This window comes from Dendrobates tinctorius, unplaced genomic scaffold (assembly GCF_039654945.1).
Source record: "Dendrobates tinctorius isolate UK_male_01 unplaced genomic scaffold, ASM3965494v1 ptg000226l, whole genome shotgun sequence".
Lineage (NCBI taxonomy): Eukaryota > Metazoa > Chordata > Amphibia > Anura > Dendrobatidae > Dendrobates > Dendrobates tinctorius.
Window position 1 is genome coordinate 6,141,308 of NW_027361893.1, and position 23,788 is coordinate 6,165,095.

General features: G+C 46.1%; 2 protein-coding genes across 2 annotated transcripts in view; one reads left to right on the forward strand and one right to left on the reverse strand.

The window, feature by feature from the left end:
* Window positions 1-23,411, forward strand: part of LOC141059247 (uncharacterized) — a 317,930-nt gene extending 294,519 nt beyond the window's left edge. Inside the window, exons 3-7 of the mRNA XM_073555554.1 lie at window positions 4,335-4,514; window positions 4,597-4,720; window positions 4,804-4,901; window positions 5,079-5,169; window positions 19,104-23,411. Coding sequence (XP_073411655.1) covers window positions 4,335-4,514; window positions 4,597-4,720; window positions 4,804-4,901; window positions 5,079-5,169; window positions 19,104-20,635 — 2,025 coding nt within the window. The 3' untranslated portion in view covers window positions 20,636-23,411. The remainder of the gene's footprint in view (window positions 1-4,334; window positions 4,515-4,596; window positions 4,721-4,803; window positions 4,902-5,078; window positions 5,170-19,103) is intronic.
* Window positions 1-23,788, reverse strand: part of LOC141059269 (uncharacterized) — a 1,095,346-nt gene that overhangs the window by 1,014,334 nt on the left and 57,224 nt on the right. The window lies entirely within an intron of this gene.

Sequence of the window (23,788 nt, forward strand, 5' to 3'; positions counted from 1 at the left end):
TAGACATCAAGTTGTGGTCCTCACTGACTACAAGAATTTGATCTACCTTGAGTCGGCTAAACGCTTGAATCCGAGACAGGCCAGGTGGGCCTTGTTTTTCACATGTTTTGATTTTGTGGTCTCCTTTCTTCCGGGCACTAAGAACGTTAAGGCTGATGCCCTCTCTAGGAGTTTTTTGGCTGATTCTCCTATTGTGACCAAGCCTGCTACCATCTTAGGTGAGGGGGTGGTTCTTTCTGCCATCTCGCCTGATTTGAGATGTGCTCTGGAGAAGTTTCAGGAGGATAAGCCTGAGCGTTGTCCCAGTGGTAGGTTGTATGTTCCTGACCAGTGGAGGAGGAAAGTGATGTCTGAGGTTCATTGCTCCGCGCTGGCTGGTCATCCAGGTATTTTTGGTACTAGAGATTTGGTGAGTCGGTCTTTTTGGTGGCCTGCCTTGTCTCGTGATGTCAGAAATTTTGTGCAGTCCTGTGGGACTTGCTCCCGATCTAAGCCTTGTTCTCGTTCTAGTGGGTTGTTGATGCCTTTGCCGGTGCCCAAGAGGCCATGGACCCATATTTCAATGGATTTTATTTCTGATCTGCCTGTCTCTCAGAGGATGACTGTTATCTGGGTGATTTGTGATAGATTCTCTAAGATGGTCCATCTTGTACCACTCCCTAAGTTGCCATCTTCCTCAGAGTTGGTGCCCTTGTTTTTGCAACAGGTGGTTCGCTTGCACGGGATTCCTGATAACATTGTATCGGACAGAGGAGTTCAGTTTGTCTCTAGATTCTGGAGGACCTTTTGTTCCAAGTTGGGAATTCAGTTGTCCTTCTCCTCTGCATTTCACCCTCAGACCAATGGGCAGACGGAGAGAACAAACCAGACTTTGGAGGCTTATTTGAGATGTTTTATATCTGCTGATCAGGATGATTGGGTCTCACTTTTACCCTTGGCCGAATTTGCTTTAAATAATAGAGCTAGTTCAGCCACTTTGATGTCACCCTTTTTCTGTAACTTTGGGTTTCATCCTCGATTTTCTTCAGGGCAGGTGGAGTCTTCTGCCTGTCCAGGGGTTGACACTGTGGTGGAAAGAATGCAGCAGATTTGGGACCAAGTGGTGGATAAGTTGTCTCTTTCCCAGGAAAAGGCCCAGCGGTTTTCTAACCGGCATAGGACCATTGGTCCCCGGTTTAAGGTGGGTGATATGGTCTGGTTGTCATCAAAGAATATCTCTATGAAAGTGGCTTCTCCAAAGTTTAAACCTAGATTTATTGGACCTTACAAGATTTTAGAGATTATTAATCCGGTCTCTTTTCGGTTGGCTCTTCCTGTCACATTTAAGATTCATAATGTGTTTCATAAGTCCTTGTTGAAGAGGTTTGTTGAACCAGTGGTTCCTTTGGCGGCACCTCCTGACCCTGTGTTGGTTGAAGGTAACATGGAATATGAGGTAGAGAAGATACTGGATTCCCGTCTGGCTAGACGGAGACTCCAGTATTTGGTTAAGTGGAAGGCTTATGGTCAGGAGGATAATTCCTGGTCTCTGCCTCTGATATTTATGCCGAAAGATTGGTGCGTGCCTTTCATCGGGCTCATCCTGATCGGCCTGGTGGCTTGGATGAGGGTTCTGTGACCCCCTCCTCAAGGGGGAGGTACTGTTGTGAGCTCATCTGTTCATTCACGTTTTGTGTCCGAGGATCTCCCTCTTCTGGTGAAGGAAGGTAGTGAGGCTGATTTGGATGAAAGAAACCAAACACCTGATCAGGTGGATTGTGACTGGGTAACAGGAACTTCAGACTGGATATAAGACAGCCGACGCCCTTCTGAGTGGCTGGTGATTTCTCTGCTGGATTATTGGAGACCAGTCTGATTCCTGCTTCCCAAAGATAAGTTTTTGCTCTGCTATTGAACTTATTAGTTTTGGTTTTGTTTACCTTGTTTTTTGAGTTCAGCCATCCCCAGCCGGGGGTGCGCTGGATTCTTTTTCCTTGATCAGTGTTCTCTTTTGCTCTGCTTTCAGAATATTCTGAGTGCTGATATAGGGTTTGAAGTCTAGTGACTTCAGGGTCCTTTTTGCTTATCAGTTGTGTTGGTAATATTTTTAGCAGGGTTTTCTCGGATTGCAGACAGCAGCTTTTCTGTCCTGTCCTTTTTAGTTAGCTTGGGCCCCATCGTTTGCTCAACCTATCTTTCTATCTGTGTTAGTGTTTTCATCTTGTTTCACCATCATTATATGTTGGGGGCTGCCTATTGCTTTGGGGTCTGCTCTGGGGCAGTCAGTTTTTCCCTTTTCTCTCTTTAGGCTTATTTAGATCTCCGGCTGTGATGAGGTGTCTAGGATCACCGTAGGAACACTCCACGGCTACTGCTAGTTGTGTGATAGGATTAGGGGTCTGCAATCCGCTAGTTTCCAACCTCTCTGATTTTCTGGGCTGAGCTTGTGTTTTGTTTTTTCCTCCTCGGTGATTCAATCATAACACCTGAAGTTCCCTGGGCCGCCAGCTTCTTCTGAGAGAAAATGGGGGCGCATGCGCAGTGCGCCCGCCGAGATCTGCCGGCTGCTGATTTTTTCCTATTGGCTCATTTTGTGATAGACCCTATCACCCCCTTAGTGAGGGAAAAATACTGTAATAAAATAAAAAAATGTATTTATTTCCATTTTCCCATTAGGGTTAGAGTTGGGCTAAAGTGAGTTAAGCTAAAGTTAGGGTTGGGGCTAGGGTTTGGGTTACGGTTGGGATTAGGGTTAGGGTTGGGATTAGGGTTAGGGGTGTGTTAGGGTTAGGGTTGGAGTTAGAATTTGGGGTGTTTCCTCTGTTTGGGAGCTCTCCAAATGCAACATGGCGTCTGATCTCAATTCCATCCAATTCTGCGTTGAAAAAGTCAAATGGCGCTCCTTCCCTTCCGAGCTCTGCTGTGCACCCAAACAGTTATTTACCCCCACATATGGGGTATCGGCATACTCAGGACAAATTGCACAATAACTTTTGCAGTCCAATTTCTCCTGTTACCCTTGGTAAAATAAAAAAAATTGGATCTGAAGTAAATTTTTTGTAAAAAAAAGTTAAATGTTCATTTTTTTAAACATTCAAAAAATTCCTGTGAAGCACCTGAAGGGTTAATAAACTTCTTGAATGTGGTTTTGAGCACCTTCAGGGGTGCAGTTTGTAGGATGGTGTCACTTTTGGGTATTTTCTATCATATAGACCCCTTATCGTGACTTCAAATGTGATGTGGTCCCTAAAAAAAAATGGTGTTGTAAAAATGATAAATCGCTGATTAACTTTTAACCCTTATAACTTCCTAATAAAAAAAATTTGGTCCAAAATTGTGCTGATGTAAATTAAACATGTAGGAAATGTTACTTATTAAGTATTTTATGTGCCATATCTCTGTGGTTTAATGGCATGAAAATTCCAAGTTGGAAAATTGCGAAATTTTCGCCAAATTTCCATTTTTTTCACAAATAAACACAAGTCATATCAAAGAAATTTTACCACTAACATAAAGTACAATATGTTACGAGAAAACAATGTCAGAATACCGGGATCCATGGAAGCGTTCCAGAGTTATTACCTCATAAAGGGACAGTGGTCAGAATTGTAAAAATTGGCCCGGTCATTAACATGAATACCACCCTTTGGGGTAAACGGGTTAAAAGTCAGCATAAATCCTGCTTCCTTAAGTCCAGCTGTCGTACCAAAGGTTGTCATCTGGAAAGATGAATTGTATCTCCTAATAATTTGCAGTAAATTCTTAGACTCATAAGTTCTTCACCTTTATTTATAGAGTCTCAATTCTGGGGGCAAAATCTCCTCAAGGGGGGAAATTTTGAGTTTTATTGTTTGCAGTATTTTTAGTCTGGTGTTAAAGACATGTCGTGCAAAAATTCACTCAAACTGGGTGAAAAATGTGGTTTTGTATTCCACAGGTGACCACACACAGATTTTCTGCTTTACTTATATACAGTAGATTTAAAGAAGAAAACTAAATACTGTAAAATAATAATCGCCAGTTGTATTATTACACAGGATTTTTATGATGTTACATCGGCTCATCTTCTCATTCAGATCTCTACAATATCGGATCCTCTCAGTGAAGATCTTCTTTAGAACATAATTTTCCTGATTTACCCATCAAAGATAAATATGGACAGAGACAAGATGGCGGAGAGGATATTACACCTCACCCTAGAGATCCTCTTCCGGCTTACTGGAGAGGTGAGAGATTCTGATACCGTCACATTACATCATTCTTATCTATGGGAATAACAGATGGCCAGAACTGGAGAGGTGAGGACTCTGGAAATGTCTGTAGTGAGATTTATTAATGTGTCTCTCCATAACCAGGATTACACAGTAGTGAAGAAGACCTTTAGTGAGCGCTGTCAGGACCCTGTGTCTGAGGGATGGGGAAGACCCCTGAGCCCAATCACTGGGCCTCCACCTCACCCCCTGATACATGAGACCATCAATGATCAGAAGATCCTAGAACTCATCTACAAGATGATTGAGCTGCTGACTGGAGAGGTGACACTGCTGGGAATGCTGGGACATTATGCAGTAATGATATGAAGGGATCGGGGGATGACGGTATCATTGTATGTGTCAGGTTCCTATAAGGTGTCAGGATGTCGCCGTCTATTTCTCCATGGAGGAGTGGGAGTATTTAGAAGGACACAAAGGTGTGTACAAGAACATCATGATGGAGGTTCCCCAGCCCCTCACATCACCAGGTAATAGACAGGACTAAATATACACGGCCTATAATTATCTGTATGTAAAGAATGAATTCAGTCCCTGTATGTGTTTCCTCCAGATCTATCCAGTAAGAGGACAACACCAGAGAGATGTCCCCGTCCTCTTCTTCCACAGGACTGTAAGCAAGAAAATCCCAGTGTTCCTCAGGATCATCAGGTAGATGGAGAGAAGGTGTCATGAGATCTCCCCTGTGATGTGTAGACGGCTGTGAAGGTCTTGTGCTCAGTCTTGTTTTATCCATCAGTATTATGTTTTGAACTTGTGTAATGAGAACGGTGGAGATGGCAGGATTAGAGCTGATCATAGATGTGACTTTTACGATATTTGTTTCAGGGTGAAGATCTGACCCATATTAATACTACAGAGACATATGTGAGGGGTGATGAGCGGTGTAAAGAGGAGATTCCCACATATGACTACCCAGGTAAGTAGTAACCAATAAATACAGAGACGTCACAGATTCTTCTCAGTTACCGTCTTTGGCTGATTTATAGGTGTTGTAGTCCGGCCGTATCACAACCGTGTGGTCACCATTTTGCCTCTAGACGACAACATTCTCCTTCACCCAAAACTGTTCAAACGACTTTGTGTATTGACAGCCCTTTTCTATAGAACTTACAACCAGTAAAATCCATCTATCCACTGTAATTAGGAGACGCTGACCATTACCTTCCCAAACTACAAAGCCAAATGACAGTCCACAATGTGTGACAAGTTAGAAAATCACTTGAAGAAAAATATTATAATGGTCCTGTAAGAGAAAGCGGAGGGTAATGATGCCGTTGATTTCCTAAAACCCTGATATCTTATTGGATGAATCTACCTTATCTTACTTCTGTGCTGCTGAATGTTCTCATATGGTCCCTACAAGACCAGGTCCAGTATTTCTGACTAGAACTGTAAAGTTCTGGACCCGTACCAAACGCATAGTGTTCGGTCACAAGGTCCCAAACACAAGTTTCCATGGGAAACCCGTGTTACAGTTCGGGACCAGGGCCAGCTGTAAAAAAAAAGCATAAAATTAATAATAAATATTATAATTATACTTGCCAGTCCAGCGACGCATCCTCCCGTCCCGCTGTCTCCCGGCCACATCTGCTTCTGCGGCTGCTCATTAACTTCCGGCGGTATTCACTGCACTCGGCAGTTTTATATCATGTGTTATGAATGAGTCACCGTAGGAGGCAAAAACAGAAATACTAGCTAAGTCCAGAAAACCAGAGAAGTTGGCAGCTATCGGATTGCAGACCCCTGAACCTATCAATAGCAACTAGCAGTAGCCGTGGGGGATTCCTACGGTGCCCTAGACCCCTCGATCACAGCCGGAGAACTAAATAGCCTAAAGACAGAAAGGGAAATCTAAACTGCCCCAGAGCAGACCCCAAAGCAATAGGCAGCCCCCAACATATAATGACGGTGAAGCAAGATGAAAAAACACTCACACAGATAGAAAGATAGGCTGAGCAAATGCTGGGGCCCAAGCTAACTAAATAGGAAAGGATAGAAAAGCTGCTGTCTGCAATCCGCCAAAACCCTATTGAAACAAGAGCCAACAGACTGATAGGGAAAAAAGCCCTGAAGACGCTAGGCTTCAAAAAGACTATATCAGTACTCAGGTATTTTCTGAAGACAGAGCAAAAAGGAATTCAGCTCACCCCAGCAGGGAATGGCAGAAATCCAGAAAAACAAGGCAAAACAAAACCAAAACACAAATGCAAAAAGCAGAGCAGAAAACTTAGCTTTTGAGGAGCAGGAATCAGACTGGTCTCCTAGAATCCCTCAGAGAGATCACCAGCAAGGCAAAAGGGTGTCGGCTGCCTTATATCCAGTCAGCAATTCCAGTCACCCAGTCATCATCATCCTGCACAGGTGCTTGGTAATCAGCCTCACTACCTTCCTTCACCAGAAGAGGGAGTTCATCAGACCTCAATGGTGAAGGGGAAAATGAACTCACAACAATCATGGATCTAATAAAGTGGCAACCCAGTAGCCAGCATTTTTCTGAATCATTACTATACGGGGATCATGTGCAGCAAGAAGGCACTCCTATGTCGAGCTCTACCATAAGGTCTGAGCCCATGCTCTGTTAGTTTCTGGGTAACAATGAGGCTCGTTTCCTCTGTCCCCTCCCACCAACCCCGAACAAAAGAGAAGGGAGTATTATCCTCTTCATCCAACAGTTGATCATCCATCACCTCTTCCTCCTCCATTTGTTCCTTGGATCTTGCATCTTTGATAACAGTTTGTTATCAGCACCAGCCCCCCTCGATCGCAGTAATCCACCCTCCCTTGGCACCCGCCTGTGTTACGACAGTCTTGAACTTCGAGACATTGTTATCCGTTCTGCAGCCTCCTCTACTTCCTCCTCTTCTTCTGGGACCACCATCTCCTCCCACAGGCTTTTCAACGTCTGCTCCAGCATATAAATGACGGGAATAGTGATACAGATGATGGCGTCATCAGCGCTAACCATCTTAGTAGCCATTTCAAAACTGTGCAAAAGGTTGCAGAGGTCCCTAATCTCTGCCCACTCTGTAAACATGATATGCGCCACCTCCGTACTGCTTTGGCCCAGGCTATACAACATGACATACTGCGTCAGGGCTCGTTACTGCTGCCACAGTCAGTGCAACATGTGCAGAGTGAAATTCCACCGTGTTGGCACATGCGCATATCAACCTGTTAACTGGCATGGACAAATACCTCTGTATGCAAGTCGATGAGCAGAGGGATGCGAATGGCGGAAATGAGCACACAACTTGCTTTCTGGAGCAGGTCACCCAGGCCAGGATAGTGGCCGAGAAAACGCTGTACCACCAGGTTGAGGATGTGAGCCATGCAAGGCACGTGTGTGAGCTTGCCTCACCGTAGGGCTGCCACGAGGTTTGCACCATTATCGGGCCTTAACTGGATGTACGTTCAGCGGAGACAGCCATTGATCATATTCAGCCTGGAGAGCTGTCCACAACTCTTCAGCTGTATGACTGCAATCTCCAAGGCATATCAAATTTAAGACTGCCTGATTGTGGCGAGCCCTGCCTGCGCAGTACGGAGGTGGTGGGGGTTCGCTATGCACTGTTGGAACGTGTGTCTCGTGAAGGCAGAGGTTGAGGGTGCAGGTGAAGGCCCTAGAGGAGATAGAGGAGGCAGAAGCAGTGGAGGAAGTGTTAAATGTAGAGGTTTGTCCTGCAAACCTTGGGGATTCCAAGACTTGTTGAGCAGCGCCTGTCCCCACAGCCACCAAGTGCCCAGTCAGTGAAATGTAACGCCCTTGGCCATGCTTACTCTTCTAAGTGTCTGTGGTGAAAGGCACCCTGGCAGACAGCGATTTTGTCAAGGAACAGGTGATGTCTGCTACATGTTGGTGTAGCACAGGCACAGCTTTCATAGAAAAGTAATGGCAACTGGGTAATTGGTACTGGGCGACTCTGACGGCCGTCGGTATCCACCAAGCGGAAAGGCAGTATTTCCATGGCCAAAAAATTGGAGATGGTGGAGTTCAACATCTTAGCTTTGTCATGCATAGGAAGAAACAATCTTTTCCATGACCACAATTACAGAACCATGGGCTGGCTGCAGTGCTGTGAGAAGGCTGAGTACGGTGAACCGGACAAACTGCTGGATTGTGAGAGAGGTGCAGACGGTGCTACTGTGGATTGAGAAACTTGTGGTGTGATCGTTCTCTTGAGATCGGTCAAAAACAGCAGGCATGTCCGCTTCCATTACTGCTGAAGGCGGGCTCTCAGTCAGCATGACTCGATCGGGTAAAGAACCCGGGGTTCTGTGATCAAAGACCTGCGTCTCAATAGTTGGCACGGTAATAGAGGAGGAGGAAGAAGCAGGAGATGCAATTGATGAGGCGGCTGATGGTGGTTGATGTCCGCTGGTCCATATTTTTGTGCAGTGGGATTCCCACACTAAAGTTTGTTGATTTCGCATGTGAAGGTTCATACATGTAGTAGTCAAATTATTTCAGTTTTTACCTCGACTCAGTTTTTTTTGCAAAGTTGGCAGATTATGTGAGTTGGCTCATCCTTTGGAGTGTCAAAAAAGGCCCAGGCTAGGCAACCCTTGACACCCCTGCGAGCTGCAGACCCACGGACGCTGCTGGTCAGAGGCACAGTTGTGTCCGAGGATGCATCACTTGTCATGGCAGCATTACTACGTGTCTGCGATGGACGGCACAACGTAACCTCCTCGTCCTCACCCTCAGATAACCTACTCAGCTGTGTGCCTCTAAGTTCACGCCAACTGGGATCTAACACCTCATCGTCATTCTCTGTGTTATCACCCTCCTCCTCTTCTTGTCCTGACAGCATAGTACAGCCTGCATAAGCCTCAGATATCTGAGTTTCATCAGGATCACCTCCCCCCAGGGGTTAACGCCTGATGACGAGGGTCAGGATGCTGTTTGGACCATACTTCTTCCTGCCCCGGATCCAGGCTAAAAAAAAATTTGGGCATCAGTACAGATTTCCTCCTCTTGACTCTAGGAAGCCTTTGAGTACACTTCTGATGAACATGGCATAGAATGTGTGAACCGCTATTAGAATGTGTGAACCACTATTAAGACTCACCATCTGTGGTTCCGTGCAGTCAGTTGTACGTTTGGATAGTTGGTACGAGGGGGAAGCAAGGGGAATTTGGGTGCCACATCTGTGGACTGTACTGGTTGTGATGTTGAGTTGGAGGAAGAGGAAGAGAGGCCACTTAAAGCTGCACTTGCCATCCACTCGAGTACATGCTCTTTCTGGGCATTATCGACAAGGCGTACCGCTGTGCGGCTGCCAAAGAAAGATAGTGGTGTAGCCTGTCCAGTAACATAAGTTGTCAGTTGTCTTTGCATAGGACGTGTCGTTGCTTCACTATTGCTTTCACAAACATTACCACCTACCCCATGTACACCTTGAACACCAAGCCTAATTCCCCTTCCACCACGGCCTCACTTTTTCCCAGTCATGTTGCTCAGATAGTGTGGTATGAGCACAGTATTAACAACCAAAAATTAGATTTTAACTCTGCACCACCTCTGCAAACAGCTGAATTTCAGCGACAGTAACTCTATAACACACTAGATGCTACAAACTATTTTTTAATTATTTTTTAAGTTAGGTCCCTTACTGTATGATGTTAATGACGGAAGAATTTTTTGTGGCCTATGGATCAGGCCTCTATAACACACTAAATGCTACAAACTTACTGGTCCCTTACTGTATGATGTTAATAAAATAATTTTTTGTGGCCTATGGATCAGGCCTCTATAACACAGTAGATGCTACAAACTATTTTTCAATACACAACACTGAACTGTGGTTCTTAATCTAAATAGAGGTCCAGTTCTGTCACGTCAGCGGCGGTAGCCACCGCCGCCCCAGCAGGAGCGGGGCCTGCCGCCGCCTATACTCACCGGCGCTCGCCTCCCTGCTCTGTGCCCGCCTCCTCCTTTTCCTCTGTCCGGTGCGTGCCTGCTTCCTGCGGGCGCCTTAGGCCGCGGGCGCGCGCTTTCCAGGTCTCTTAACCCTGGAGCGCCCGCCCAGAAGCCTAGGCGCCCAATCAGCCGGCAGCACCAGGTTTATCAGGCGTCTCCAACATGGTGGAGACCCCTGATTATCGTGTGCCTTTCCTATGGTATCCTGGCCCAGTGTTTAGGGGTTTCCCCTTCTCACTCTCTGTCTCTGTCCTGTACTCCGTGTCTCCGTCCTGTACTCCAGTTCCCAGTCCTGTACTCCGTGTCTCCGTCCTGTACTCCAGTGCCCAGTCCTGTACTCCGTGTCTCCATCCTGTACTCCAGTGCCCAGTCCTGTACTCCGTGTCTCCGTCCTGTACTCCAGTGCCCAGTCCTGTACTCCGAGTCTCCGTCCTGTACTCCAGTGCCCAGTCCTGTACTCCGTGTCTCCGTCCTGTACTCCAGTGCCCAGTCCTGTACTCCGTGTCTCCGTCCTGTACTCCAGTGCCCAGTCCTATGCTCTGTGTTTCCGTCCTGCTCCCACTCTGTACTTCCTACTCCCTTCTTCATTCCGTGCTCAGTCCTGCATCCCTCAGTCAGTCTTTTGAGCCGCCCCTCTTGGGTCTAGCAGTCGCGGCATCTGTCTTCTGAGGGCGTGCCCCTAACGGCCCCTGTATAGGGGTCGGCACCACCTGGCGCGCTCGCCCCTGGGAGCTCCAGTGCCGCGATCCAGAGGGTCCACTCTCGGACGTAACCTACCCGTGGTCAGTATACGTCACAGTATAATCAGGCCATGGACCCTGCTAGCGCCTCGGCGGCCACCCAGAAAGAATTGCTCTTCTTGCGTGAAAATCAAACTAGGATAATGTCCTTTATGAAGTCCATGGACACCCGCCTTTCCGCCCTGCAAACTACCGATCCGGGGAACGCCCCGTTATTAGCGGGACTCTAGCAGGAGCTCGCGCAGCAGCGGGACGCCCAGTCCCATATTCTGAGCTACATGGCGTCCGTGGACAACCGACTCCAATCCCTACAGTCCTCTGCGGCCGCCTCAGCCCTACCTCGGGACCCCCAATCTCATACGCCACCACGCCTAGGGAAACCCCCCAGGTTTAGTGGCGACCCCAAGTTGTGTCGGGGGTTTTTAAACCAGTGTCGCTTGCACTTTGAGCTCCTGCCTCAGCAATACTCCTCTGATCGGGCCAAGGTAGCTTTCATTGTGTCCCATCTTGAGGGGGAGGCCTTAGCGTGGGTGAATCCCTTGTGGGAGAGAGATGACCCGGTGGTATCAAGTATCCATAACTTCTTGGATACTTTCCGCAGGGTATTTGATGAGCCTGCCCGTGTGGCCTCTACCACTGAGGCTCTTTTCAATCTTCACCAGGGTTCACTCACCGTGGGACAGTATGCTATCCGCTTCCGGACACTGTCCTCTGAACTGGGGTGGAATAATGAGGCTTTGGTTGGGGCGTTTTGGAGGGACCTCTCCGGTAAAATAAAGGACGAGCTTGCCGGCCGAGACACTCCCACCACCCTGGAATATCTCATATCTCTAGCTACCTGTATAGATTTACGGTTTCAGGAACGCACCCGGGAGTCAGTTAGGGAGAAGAGATCTTTTAGGCTATACCAAGCGCCCATCCCCCGCTCCCCGGCGTCCTCTAGTAATTCCACCCCTGAACCCATGCAAGTAGACCGAGTAAGGTTGACCGAGCAAGAACGCAGGGAGAAGGACGCAGGGCCTATGCCTTTATTGTGATGGGGCTAATCATTTTGTGTGTACTTGCCCAGTGCGGCCGGGAAACGCCTCCGCCTAGGCCAGATAAGAGAGGCCTTCCTAGGTGACACCGATTCCTCTCTGCCCCTTACTATTTCGGCTCTAATTGTTTTAGGTCGGGAGCGCAGTTCTGTGGAGGCGTATGTGGACTCGGGTGCGGCTGGTAACTTCATCCGGCTCAAAGAAGTGGACCAGCTCTGAATTCCGGTTGTTACGTTAGAGAATCCACGCTCTATCGCCTCCGTTGATGGCAAACCACTACCTGAACCCATCACCATGGTCACTGTCGAGGTGGAGATACAAGTTGGAGCTATCACCGAGAAAAAAATCGCCTTTTATGTTTTGCCCAGTTTGTCCTACGCCGTGCTCCTCGGCTTACCCTGGCTTCGTCTACATGAGCCCGTTCTAGATTGGCGTTCCGGGGAGATCCTCCGCTGGGGACACTTTTGCCATGAACGCTGCCTGTTGCCTGTATCTCGCCCAAGTCCGCAGCAAGCTCTTATCGATCTTCCTGGGCTTCCTATGGCTTACCACTTGTACGCCGACGTCTTCAGTAAGAAGGAGGCTGAAACTCTACCGCCGCATCGTACCTACGACTGCCCAATTGAGCTTCTTCCAGGAGCGACTCCTCCCAGGGGAAGAATTTATCCTTTGTCTCCGGCAGAAACCGCGGCCATGTCCGAATATGTTCTGGAGACCTTGGCTCGGGGTTTTATTCGGAAGTCATCCTCTCCTGCTGGGGCAGGATTCTTTTTTGTTCGGAAGAAAGACGGGTCCCTTCGGCCATGTATTGACTACCGAGGCCTGAACAGCATCACGGTCAAAAATAGGTATCCCCTTCCGCTGATCCCAGAACTCTTTGACCGCTTGAGAGGGGCCCGGATCTTTACCAAATTGGATCTGCGGGGAGCCTATAACTTGATCCCGATCCGCGCCGGGGATGAGTGGAAGACGGCCTTCAATACTCGGGACGGCCATTACGAGTATTTGGTTATGCCTTTTGGTCTCTGTAATGCTCAGGTGGTTTTTCAGGAGTTCGTTAACGAGCTCTTTCGAGACCTACTCTACTCATGTGTCATCGTATACCTAGATGACATCCTCATCTTTTCCCCTGACTTATCCACTCACAGAAGGAGTGTTCGGCTGGTTCTGCAACGTCTACGAGAGAACAGACTCTACGCTAAACTAGAAAAATGTCTGTTCGAGCAAACCTCATTGCCCTTCCTAGGGTATATCATCACGGACTCCGGAGTAAAGATGGATCCCGAAAAGTTGTCTGCTGTGCTCAAATGGCCACGTCCGGTTGGAGTAAAAGCCATCCAACGGTTCCTGGGTTTCACGAATTACTACCGACAGTTCGTTCCCTTCTTCTTTTCGGTGACTAAGCCCATCTCTGCGTTGACCCAAAAAGGGACCAAACCAAATGCCTGGACTCCAGAGGCTGAAGAGGCCTTTCTCGCCTTGAAACAGTCCTTTGCTTCCGCTCCGATTTTACATCGGCCGTTAGTCAATAGGCCCTTCATCCTAGAGGTGGATGCCTCTTCTACTGGTGCGGGAGCGGTCCTTTCTCAGCGGACAACTTCGGGTCAAGTGGTACCTTGTGGGTACTTCTCTAAATCATTCTCTCCCGCAGAATGCAATTATGCAATTGGAGACCGGAAATTACTGGCCATTAAGTTGGCTCTGGAGGAGTGGCGGTATCTTTTAGAAGGGGCAGTTCATCCCTTCGTAATCTTCACGGACCACAAGAATTTGGCGTATCTTCCGTCCGCGCAAAGGCTCAACTCCAGGCAAGCCAGGTGGTCGCTATATTTCTCCCGGTTTGACTTCAAACTTCATTTTCGGCCTGGGGACAGAAACATCAAGGCACACGCTCTGTCCAGATCCCTACAGTCACCTGAAGTCGAGGAGGGTTTGTCTCACATCATTGAGCCTGCCAAAGTTATCACCGTGGCGCCCGTGACGCTCTCTCCCATTCCACCAGGCAAAACCTTCGTCCCGCAGAATAAGAGGTCGGAGGTCCTGGATTGGGGGCATTCCTCCAAGGTTGCGGGTCACGTTGGGGTCAAGAAAACCCTCAGCCTCCTTTCGAGCTACTACTGGTGGCCATCCCTTCTCCAAGATGTGACCGATTATATAGACTCCTGCACGACTTGTGCTCTGAACAAGGTACCAAGAAGTCTGCCGTCCAGTCTGCTCCACCCTCTGCCTCTTCCTGAAGCCCCTTGGCGACAGATTGGTATGGATTTTATCACCGATCTACCATGCTCCTCCGGGTGCACTACCATCTTAGTAGTGGTCGATCGCTTCTCCAAGATGGCCCATTTCATCCTGCTGCCCGGGTTGCCTACGGCCTCTGAGCTAGCCAAGGTCTTCATACACCAGATCTTTAGGCTTCACGGGCTTCCTCAACGAATTGTCTCCGATCGAGGGGTCCAATTTACCTCCCATTTCTGGAGGGCACTCAGCAAGCTCATGGGTATATCTCTGGACTTCTCCTCCGCTTATCACCCTCAGTCCAATGGGCAAGTGGAACGGATCAATCAGGTATTAACAGCCTACCTGCGTCACTTCTCTAACGCCCATCAAGACAACTGGGTGTCTCTTCTGCCGTGGGCAGAGTTCGCCCACAACAATTATCCTAATGAGTCCACAACTAAAACGCCCTCTGGTGTTCCCACAGCAGATGGAATGAGACCAGAGAGGCACTTGAAAGATCCAGTATCCGGATTAAGAGACATGCAGACAAGAGGCGCAGGGATCTTCCGCCATACCAACCTGGTGACAAAGTTTGGCTGTCAACTAAGTATATCCATTTGAAGATATCGTCTTACAAACTGGGTCCTCGGTACACCGGTCTGTTCGAGGTTTCAGGACGCATTAACAACGTGGCTTATAAATTGAAGTTGCCAGCTTCGCTTCGGGTCCCTAACGCCTTCCATGTCTCGCTCCTTAAGCCTGTTGTTCTGAATCGGTTTCAGCCAGTCCCACCTCCTCCTCAGCCAGTAGGGGCCGATGACATCTTTGAGGTGAAAGAAATTCTTGCCGTGAAAAGAGTTTGGGGACGTACTCTCTACCTCATTGATTGGAAGGGTTTTGGTCCCGAAGAAAGGTCCTGGGAACCCAGGGAGAATGTTAATGCTCCTCTTCTATTAAGGAGATTTTTATCTAACCTCAGGAGAGGGAGACGTAAAGGGGGGGTACTGTCACGTCAGCGGCGGTGGCCCCCAGCAGCAGTGGGGCCTGCCGCCGCCTATACTCACCGGCGCTCGCCTCCCGCCTCCTTTTCCTCTGCCCGGCGCGTGCCTGCTTCCTTCGGGCGCCTTAGGCCGCGGGCGCGCGCTTTCCAGGTCTCTTAACCCTGGAGCACCCGCCCAGAAGCCTAGGCGCCCAATCAGCCGGCAGCACCAGGTATATCAGGCGTCTCCAACATGGTGGAGACGCCTGATTATCGTGTGCCTTTCCTACGGTATCCTGGCCCAGTGTTTAGGGGTTTCCCCTTCTCACTCTCTGTTAAATATTAATAATCCGTTAATTTCTTATTACACCCAGTTCTGTACATTGCTTTAGCTTACACGACATAGGCTATTTTTAAGCTTGGCTCATGGTAGAAAGACAGCTCCATATATGTAGAGACCACGTGCTTTAGGAGACGTATATAATTCATGGCTAACTGTAGAGGTCGCTCTTCTTCCCTCACCATCATGAGAGACAGACGCAAGATGACATGACATAACAGCTGGTATATTACTTGACGGCGATGTGAGAAGCCGAACTGAGACACAGCAGCCATTTGCTATTCAGGATCTCAGAGAGAAGAAGAATACATGTTGCTTTTGCCATGTGGGATCTCAGAGCATGATCTAATGGACAATATCTCTTTCACTTATTTTTATTCACCTGTTTTTCTGTAATAACCTTTCTTTGATGGAAGAAACCAAATAAACCACTATATTTTTATCTGGTAACTAGTCCTGAGTATTTTACAGGATAAGCATTATTTTACACTCTCTGTCTCTGTCCTGTACTCCATGTCTCCGTCCTGTACTCCAGTTCCCAGTCCTGTACTCCGTGTCTCCGTCCTGCACTCCAGTGCCCAGTCCTGTACTCCGTGTCTCCATCCTGTACTCCAGTGCCCAGTTCTGTACTCCGTGGCTCAGTCCTGTACTCCAGTGCCCAGTCCTGTACTCCGTGTCTCCATCCTGTACTCCAGTGCCCAGTTCTGTACTCCGTGGCTCAGTCCTGTACTCCAGTGCCCAGTCCTGTACTCCGAGTCTCCGTCCTGTACTCCAGTGCCCAGTCCTGTACTCCGTGTCTCCGTCCTGTACTCCAGTGCCCAGTCCTCTACTCCGTGTCTCCGTCCTGTACTCCAGTGCCCAGTCCTGTACTCCGTGTCTCCGTCCTGTACTCCAGTGCCCAGTCCTGTACTCAGTGTTTCCGTCCTGCTCCCACTCTGTACTTCCTACTCCCTTCTTCATTCCGTGCTCAGTCCTGCACCCCTCACTCAGTCTTTTGAGCCACCCCTCTTGGGTCTAGCAGTCGCGGCATCTTCCTTCCGAGGACCTGCCCCTAACGGCCCCTGTATAGGGGTCGGCACCACCTGGCGTGCTCGCCCCTGGGAGCTCCAGTGCCGCGATCCAGAGGGTCCACTCTCGGACGTCACAAGTTCCAAGAAGAGATCTATAGTATAATAAAATTCAAGTTCATTATTTCAAGACAATTATAAACAGATCTATCAACAAAATGACATGTAGGGGACGCCCTTAAGAAAGGACACTACAAAATCTATTATATAGTTGCTTGGTAAAGGAAAGGACAATAAATCATATATCAGTGTTGATTTCCCAACATTGATAAAATTCCTCCCTATCAAGATATTAAAGTATTGCAAAAAATAGCAGGTATATAGCATATCATGCAGTAAAAGCCGCACAGTAGCCCTATCAGTAGGAGGGCCAGATACATGATTATAAGTAAATGGAATGCTCAAGTGCATAGTAAGTTATTATAATGATATAGCTGCCCTTAAGGGAAGGGCAATAAAACTTATCCTTAGATTAAAATCTCAATAATACTATAATTACTCCCCAACTGTATATAGGAATGCTACAAAGGTAAGCGGTTTGTGATATATGATAAAATGCATGCTAGCCTTGCCAATTGAAAGATTCGATCCCCATTATTTCTTCTGTTATCCCTTTTATCTTAAGTAATTGTATATATTGTATTGTTTTATTGCCATTTTGTATATTTATTATAAATACTGCCTATCTTTCTGGATTAAATATAGCATTTTATAGCTCTGTTCCTTTTGCTATGTAAGCCGCACCCCGAAGCCATACTATATTTATTTATTTTTACTCATTTATATAGCACCATTAGTTCCACAGCGCTTTACAGGCATTATTGGCACTGTCCCTGATGGGGCTCACAATCTAAATTCCCTATCAGTATTGTCTTTGGAATGTGGGAGGAAACTCACACAAACAATGGGCCTCAACCACTTAGCCACTGTGCTGCCCTGTAACAGGTGTCCAGTCGGTCTGTATAAATGTTTGGTGGTGGCAGCAAGTAGTTTATATGTTATTGTGGAGTTGACCGTACGGGGTATATATATGTATTTCATGCGTTGGAATCAGAGGTGTATATACAACACGCTCACTGTTAGTTACTTAATAACTGGCCTAGTAGTGGAAGCAGCCATTGTCTTGTCCATGAATCATTTGTCAATTGCATATTGTCCTGATAACTGGAGTCAGCAGAGTTGCATTCCCTTGATGAAGTGATTACAGTTGGTGCTTCTGCGTGACACCCCAGACTGTATTTCTTTGACACCGTGCCTAATGACAGAAGCAGACATTTCAGGAGCACATCCCAGATACACCATTTGCAGAAGCCCTAATATGACAAAATGGCAGAAAATCAGATTAGTAAAAATCCCCATAAAGTGACTCCATTTTGGAAATTATAACCCTCAGGGAATTAATCTATAGGAGTAGTGACAATTTTGACTCCACAGCCACTTTCTGGAAACTAGCACAGAGTTGATGTTGGAGAGTGAAAATTGCACATTTGCCATTTTATTACCCAACACATAGTGCCCAGATTGTGCTCCAGGAGACACACACCGTAAGTTAAGTGGGTTCTTGTCACTATAGTAATGTCAAATACTTGGAGGCTAAATGTGGTTTGGACACACTGCAAGGCTCAGAAGCGAGGGTGAGATTTGACTTTGGGAGAACGGATATTGCTGGAAGGGTTTATGGAAGCCATGTTGATTCTCAACAGCCTTTGAGCCACTAACAATGTGGAAACCTTTGTTTTTCCAATTACCGATGATGGACCTGAGTGGGGGATTGTTTGTTTTTTTGCTAGATGAATAGAAATTTTTAGGCTGGGGTTCCACTAGTGAATCACATCCTTATCGTGACCATTGGATGCAATATGCTAATGACACTCGGCTCCTGCTCTGCTGCGAGCTGTAGTCAAGTGTCTGTGTTCTTGCGCTCCAACCCTCTTGCACAGAGAGGATCGCAGTACAGCTGTGAGCTGTGGAGAAGACGGAGAAATTAATTTCTCTGTCTCCTCTGTTGCTGGAGTCTTTGGGAATCGCACTTCATTTAGGTGATATCCGAGTGCATTGCGATGTTTCACATGCACCCGTAGACTTACAAGGGTGCGTGCGTTCCGATTCTCATGCAATCTGATTTGCATTCTGCAATTCTTTACACATGCCGAAACGACATGAGAAAATAATTGCAGATATGAGCTGCTCCATTGAGAAACATTGAGGAGAGTGCAATCCAATTTTTTTTTTTTTTTTTCCGAATTGCATTAGTCCAATTGCATCGCAAGTGGACATGAGCCCTTATTGGTATTATTTTTGCCTATATAACAATGCATGACTTTTTATTCCATATTTGTGAAGCAGAATGAACAAACAGTTGAACACCGCACTCTACTGGTGCATGCTATGAGGCTTTTTATTAGATCGTGAATTGCTATTATTTTGTGAATTCAATTTTTTGTTTTACGTAAGTTGCCATTTTTACGGACAGTTTAAGTAGAATTGTTCAAAAATATAACATTTATGGCTTTTTTATTCAAAAATAATAATTGGTTTTATTCTTGGCAGATGACTGTACCAGGAGATCAGAGGGACAGCTGACATCTTCAATTTTTAAATCGAATGATCTTGAGATCCCACAGGATTCAATTGAAGTGAATGCCATTACTCCAAATATACCATCATCCCTTCACAGAAAAGATCTGTCATCTGATACTTTGAAACAGGTCCCATCTTCTGACTCATCATTACTGATTACTAAGGAAAATCAAAGTCACAAAAGAGGCATTAAAAAACTAATTGCTCCTAAAGCAAATAACTTATTTTCTCGTTCAGAATATGGCAATAGTTTGCCCCTCGAAAAGTGTTTTCTTAAACATCGAAAAATTCAGACAGCAGAGAATAGATTTTCTTGTTCTAAGTGTGGGAAATGTTTTAACCGGAAATCAAATCTTGTTAGTCACCAGAGAACTCACACAGGGGAGAAGCCATTTTCATGTTCAGAATGTGGGAAATGTTTTGCAGAGAAATCAAGTCTTATCAGACATCAGAGAAGTCATACAGGGGAGAAGCCTTTTTCATGTTCGGAATGTGGGAAATGTTTTGTACATAAATCAACTCTTGTTACACATCAGAAAACTCACAAGGGGGAGAAGCCATTTTCATGTTCTGTATGTGGAAAATGCTTTGTGAAGAAATCCTCTCTTCTCAGTCACCAGAGGAGTCACACAGGGGAGAAGCCTTTTTCCTGTTCAGAATGTGGTAAATATTTTAGAAAGAAATGTAATCTTGTTTTACATCAAATAACTCACAGAGGGGAAAAGCCTTTTTCATGTTCAGAATGTGGAAAATGTTTCAACCGGAAAGCAAATCTTGATAGCCATCAGAGAATCCACAGAGGGGAGAAGCCTTTTTCATGTTCAGAATGTGGAAAATGTTTTAACTGGAAATCGCTTCTTGATAACCACCAGAGAACCCACACAGGTGAGAAGCCTTTTTCATGTTCAGAATGTGAGAAATGTTTTAACCAGAAAGTGCTTCTTGATATCCACCAGAGAACTCACACAGGGGAGAATCCTTTTTCATGTGCAGAATGTGGGAAATCTTTTAATTGGAAATCACGTCTTCATAGCCACCAGAAAATTCACACAGGGGAGAAGCCTTTTTCTTGTTCAGAATGTGGGAAATGTTTTAACTGGAAATCTCTTCTTGATAGCCACCAGAGAACGCACACAGGGGAGAAGCCTTTTTCCTGTTCAGAATGTGGGAAATGTTTTAACTGGAAATCTCTTCTTGATAGCCACCAGAGAACGCACACAGGGGAGAAGCCTTTTTCATGTACAGAATGTGGGAAATGTTTTATTCGGAAAGCGAATCTTGAGAGACACCAAAGAACCCACACAGGGGAGAAGCCATTCTCATGTTCGGAATGTGGGAAATGTTTTAACCAGAAATCAGATATTATTAAGCATCAGAGAATTCATACAGGAGAAAAGCCTTTTTACTGTTCAGAATGTGGAAAATGTTTTAACCGGAAAGCGCATCTTGATAGACACCAGAGAACCCACACAGTGGAGAATGCATTTTCATGTTCAGAATGAGGGAAATGCTTTAACCAGAAATGAGATTTTGTTAAGCACCAGAGAACTCACGCAGGGGAGAAGACTATTTCATGTTCAGAATGTGGGAAATGTTTTGTGAAGAAATCATCTCTTCTTGGTCACCAAAGAATTCACACAGGCTAGAAGCCTTTTTCATGTTCTTAATGTGAGAAATATTTTACTTGGAAATCAACTCTTAAAGGAAATCTGTCATCAGCAAAAAGGCTGGCTAATAACCTGCAGATAGCTGCTTAATTTGCAGGTTAATTGCGTTACTAACTTGACTGGAGCCTGCATGTAGCCAAACTCTGAAGGGAGAAAATGAGCATTGTTCTCCTTGACAGCATTCAGTTTTAGTTAAGGGGGTGGATGGTGGCTGTGACCGCCAGGCTCTGCATTGAGGACGACTGTCAGTCCGTTCCGGGGCGTGGTTACAGCCGCTGCTCTGTATACTCAGAATGGTGTCGGTGACAATAAAGCTACAAGCATATGGGTACGTGCAGGCGCCGGGCAGGTTAGTAATGAGGCTTGAGACAGGGGAGGGTCCCCAGAAACGTTGCCGCAGGTGTTTCGCTAATTGTCTGTCTGTGTCTCTGCTTTCCTGCTCAAATTATAGAAGTGCAAGTCTCCACAGGGATCACCCACACCCAGAATAACATACTCGGTAGAGAGGCAGTGCTGTGGAGTCAGAAGTCAGGTAAAGTGAGGAGTCAGGGATCGTGGTTTGGCTTACCGACTCCACAGCCCTTGATTATACTTATTTCATGCAATAAAATGCAATTTAATTATTTTAAAAAATACAATGTGATTTTCTGGAATTTTTTTAAGGTTCTGTCACAGTTGAAGAGTATCCACGATAAAAATTACAGACCTCTCCATTCTATGTAGGTGGGAAAACTTGCAAAATCGACAATGTATCAAATACTTACCGTATTTTTCGGACTATAAGATGCACTGGACCCTAAGACGCTCCTAGGTTTTAGAGGAGGAAATTAGGGGAAAAAAAACGAAGCAAAAAATGTGGTCAATTTTGTACTTAATATCCCCTATCCTGGTAAATATGGTCCCCTCATCCCCATCCTGATACACATGGCCCCTCATCCCTAGCCTGGTATGCATGGTCTGGCCCCCTCATCCCTATCCTGGTAAGAATGGTCCCATCATCGTTATCCTGGCAGGAATGATCGCCCTCATCCCTATACTGATATGCAAGGTCCCCAATTTGTCCAAGTATGCATGGCCCCATCCCTATCCTGGTTTGCAGGGCCCCATCCTTAACCTGGTATGATTGGCCCCATCCCAGTCCTGGTATGTATGGTTCCATCCTTATGATTGGCCTCATTCCATTCCTGGTATGCATGGTCCCATCATAAAAGATTAAAAAAAACAAACCATTACACTTACCTTCCTCCGCCCCCTTCAGTGTCCTGCTCTGTTGCTAGCAGCTGCTTAACCCCTATCTAATATCTAACGTACTATGCCGTCCACGGTATCTGGGCCCTTATGACCGGGGACAGGATAGTACGTCACCACGATCAGCGGCGCTCACGGGGGGAGCGCCGCTGATCGCGGCCGGGTGTCAGCTGATTACCACAGCTGACACCCGGCACTAAGTGCTAGGGGCAGTCACGGATCGCCCCAGGCATATTAACCCCTGGCACGCTGTGATAAAACATGATCACAGTGTACCGGGGGCTCAGGGAAGAATCACACAGGGAGGGGGCTCCCTGCTTGTTTCCTCCTCCCTGCAGGCCCCTGGATCCAATATGGCCGCGGGGGCCTTCGGGGTCCTGCAGGGAGATGACTCTCTCAGTGCCTGCTGAGAGCAGGCGCTGATAAAGCCTCCTCAGTGCCTGTCAGATCGCTGATCTGACACAGTGCACTGCAAAGTGTCAGATCAGCGATCTGACACTTTATAGTAATGTCCCGCACTGGGACAATATAATAAAGCAAATAAAAAAAAGAAACAAGTGTAAAAATTTTTAAAAAATTCCTAAAAAAAAAAAAAAAAATATTCCCTAATAAATTTTATTTTTGTAAACTAAAAAAAAACAATAAAAGTACAGATATTTAGTATCGCCACGTCCGTAACGACCCGCTCTATAAAACTATCCCACTAGTTAACCCCTTTAGTGAACCCCTTAAAAAATAAAAAACAATGCTTTATCATCACACCACCGAACAAAAAGTGCAATAACGCGCGATCAAAAAGATGGATATAAGTAACCATGCTAGCTGAAAACATCATCTTTTCCCGCAAGAAACAAGCTGTCATACAGCATCATCAGCGAAAAAATAAAAAAGTTATAGCTCGCAGAATAAAGTGATGCAAAAATAATTATTTTTTATATAAAATTGTTTTTATTGTATAAAAGCGCCAAAACATATAAAAATGATATCAATGAGGTATCACTGTAATCGTACTGACCTGAAGAATAAAACCACTTTATCAATTTTACCACACGCGGAACGGTGTAAACGCACGCCCCCAAAAGAAATTTATCAGAACACTGAGACATACAGAACACTGAGACTTATTATGTGTACTTGCTGTTACACATTGTTCTATCAATGCCACTAATGCCTTTTCCTCCCCTCACCCCTCCCCCCCCTTCCTTTCCTGTTTTTCATTTGTCGGTCCCCACTTTCTGCTCCTTATTTTCTCCTCTCGTTCCCCTAGTTTCATATATATGGTGGTTGTAACTATGGTTGTCATTGTTTTGACTTGTTTTCTTGTTCAACCTCAATAAAAATAATTGAGAGAAAAAAAAAGAAATTTATGAAATGCTGTTTTTTGTTCATTCTGCGTCCCAAAAATCGGAATAAAAAGGGATCAAAAAAGTCACGTGCCCGAAAATGGTACCAATAAAAACGTCAACTCATCCCGCAAAAAATAAGACGTGACATGGCTCTTGGGTCAAAATACGTAAAAATTATAGCTCTCGAAATGTGGTGAATGCAAAAACTATTTTTGCAATAAAAAGCGTCTTTTAGCATGTGCCAGCTGCCAAACATAAAAACCCGCCATAAATAGTAAATCAAACCCCCCTTTATCACCCCCTTAGTTAGGGAAAATAATACAATTTAAAAAATGTATTTATTTCCATTTTCCAATTAGGGCTAGGGTTAGGGCTGAGATTAGGGTTAGGGGTG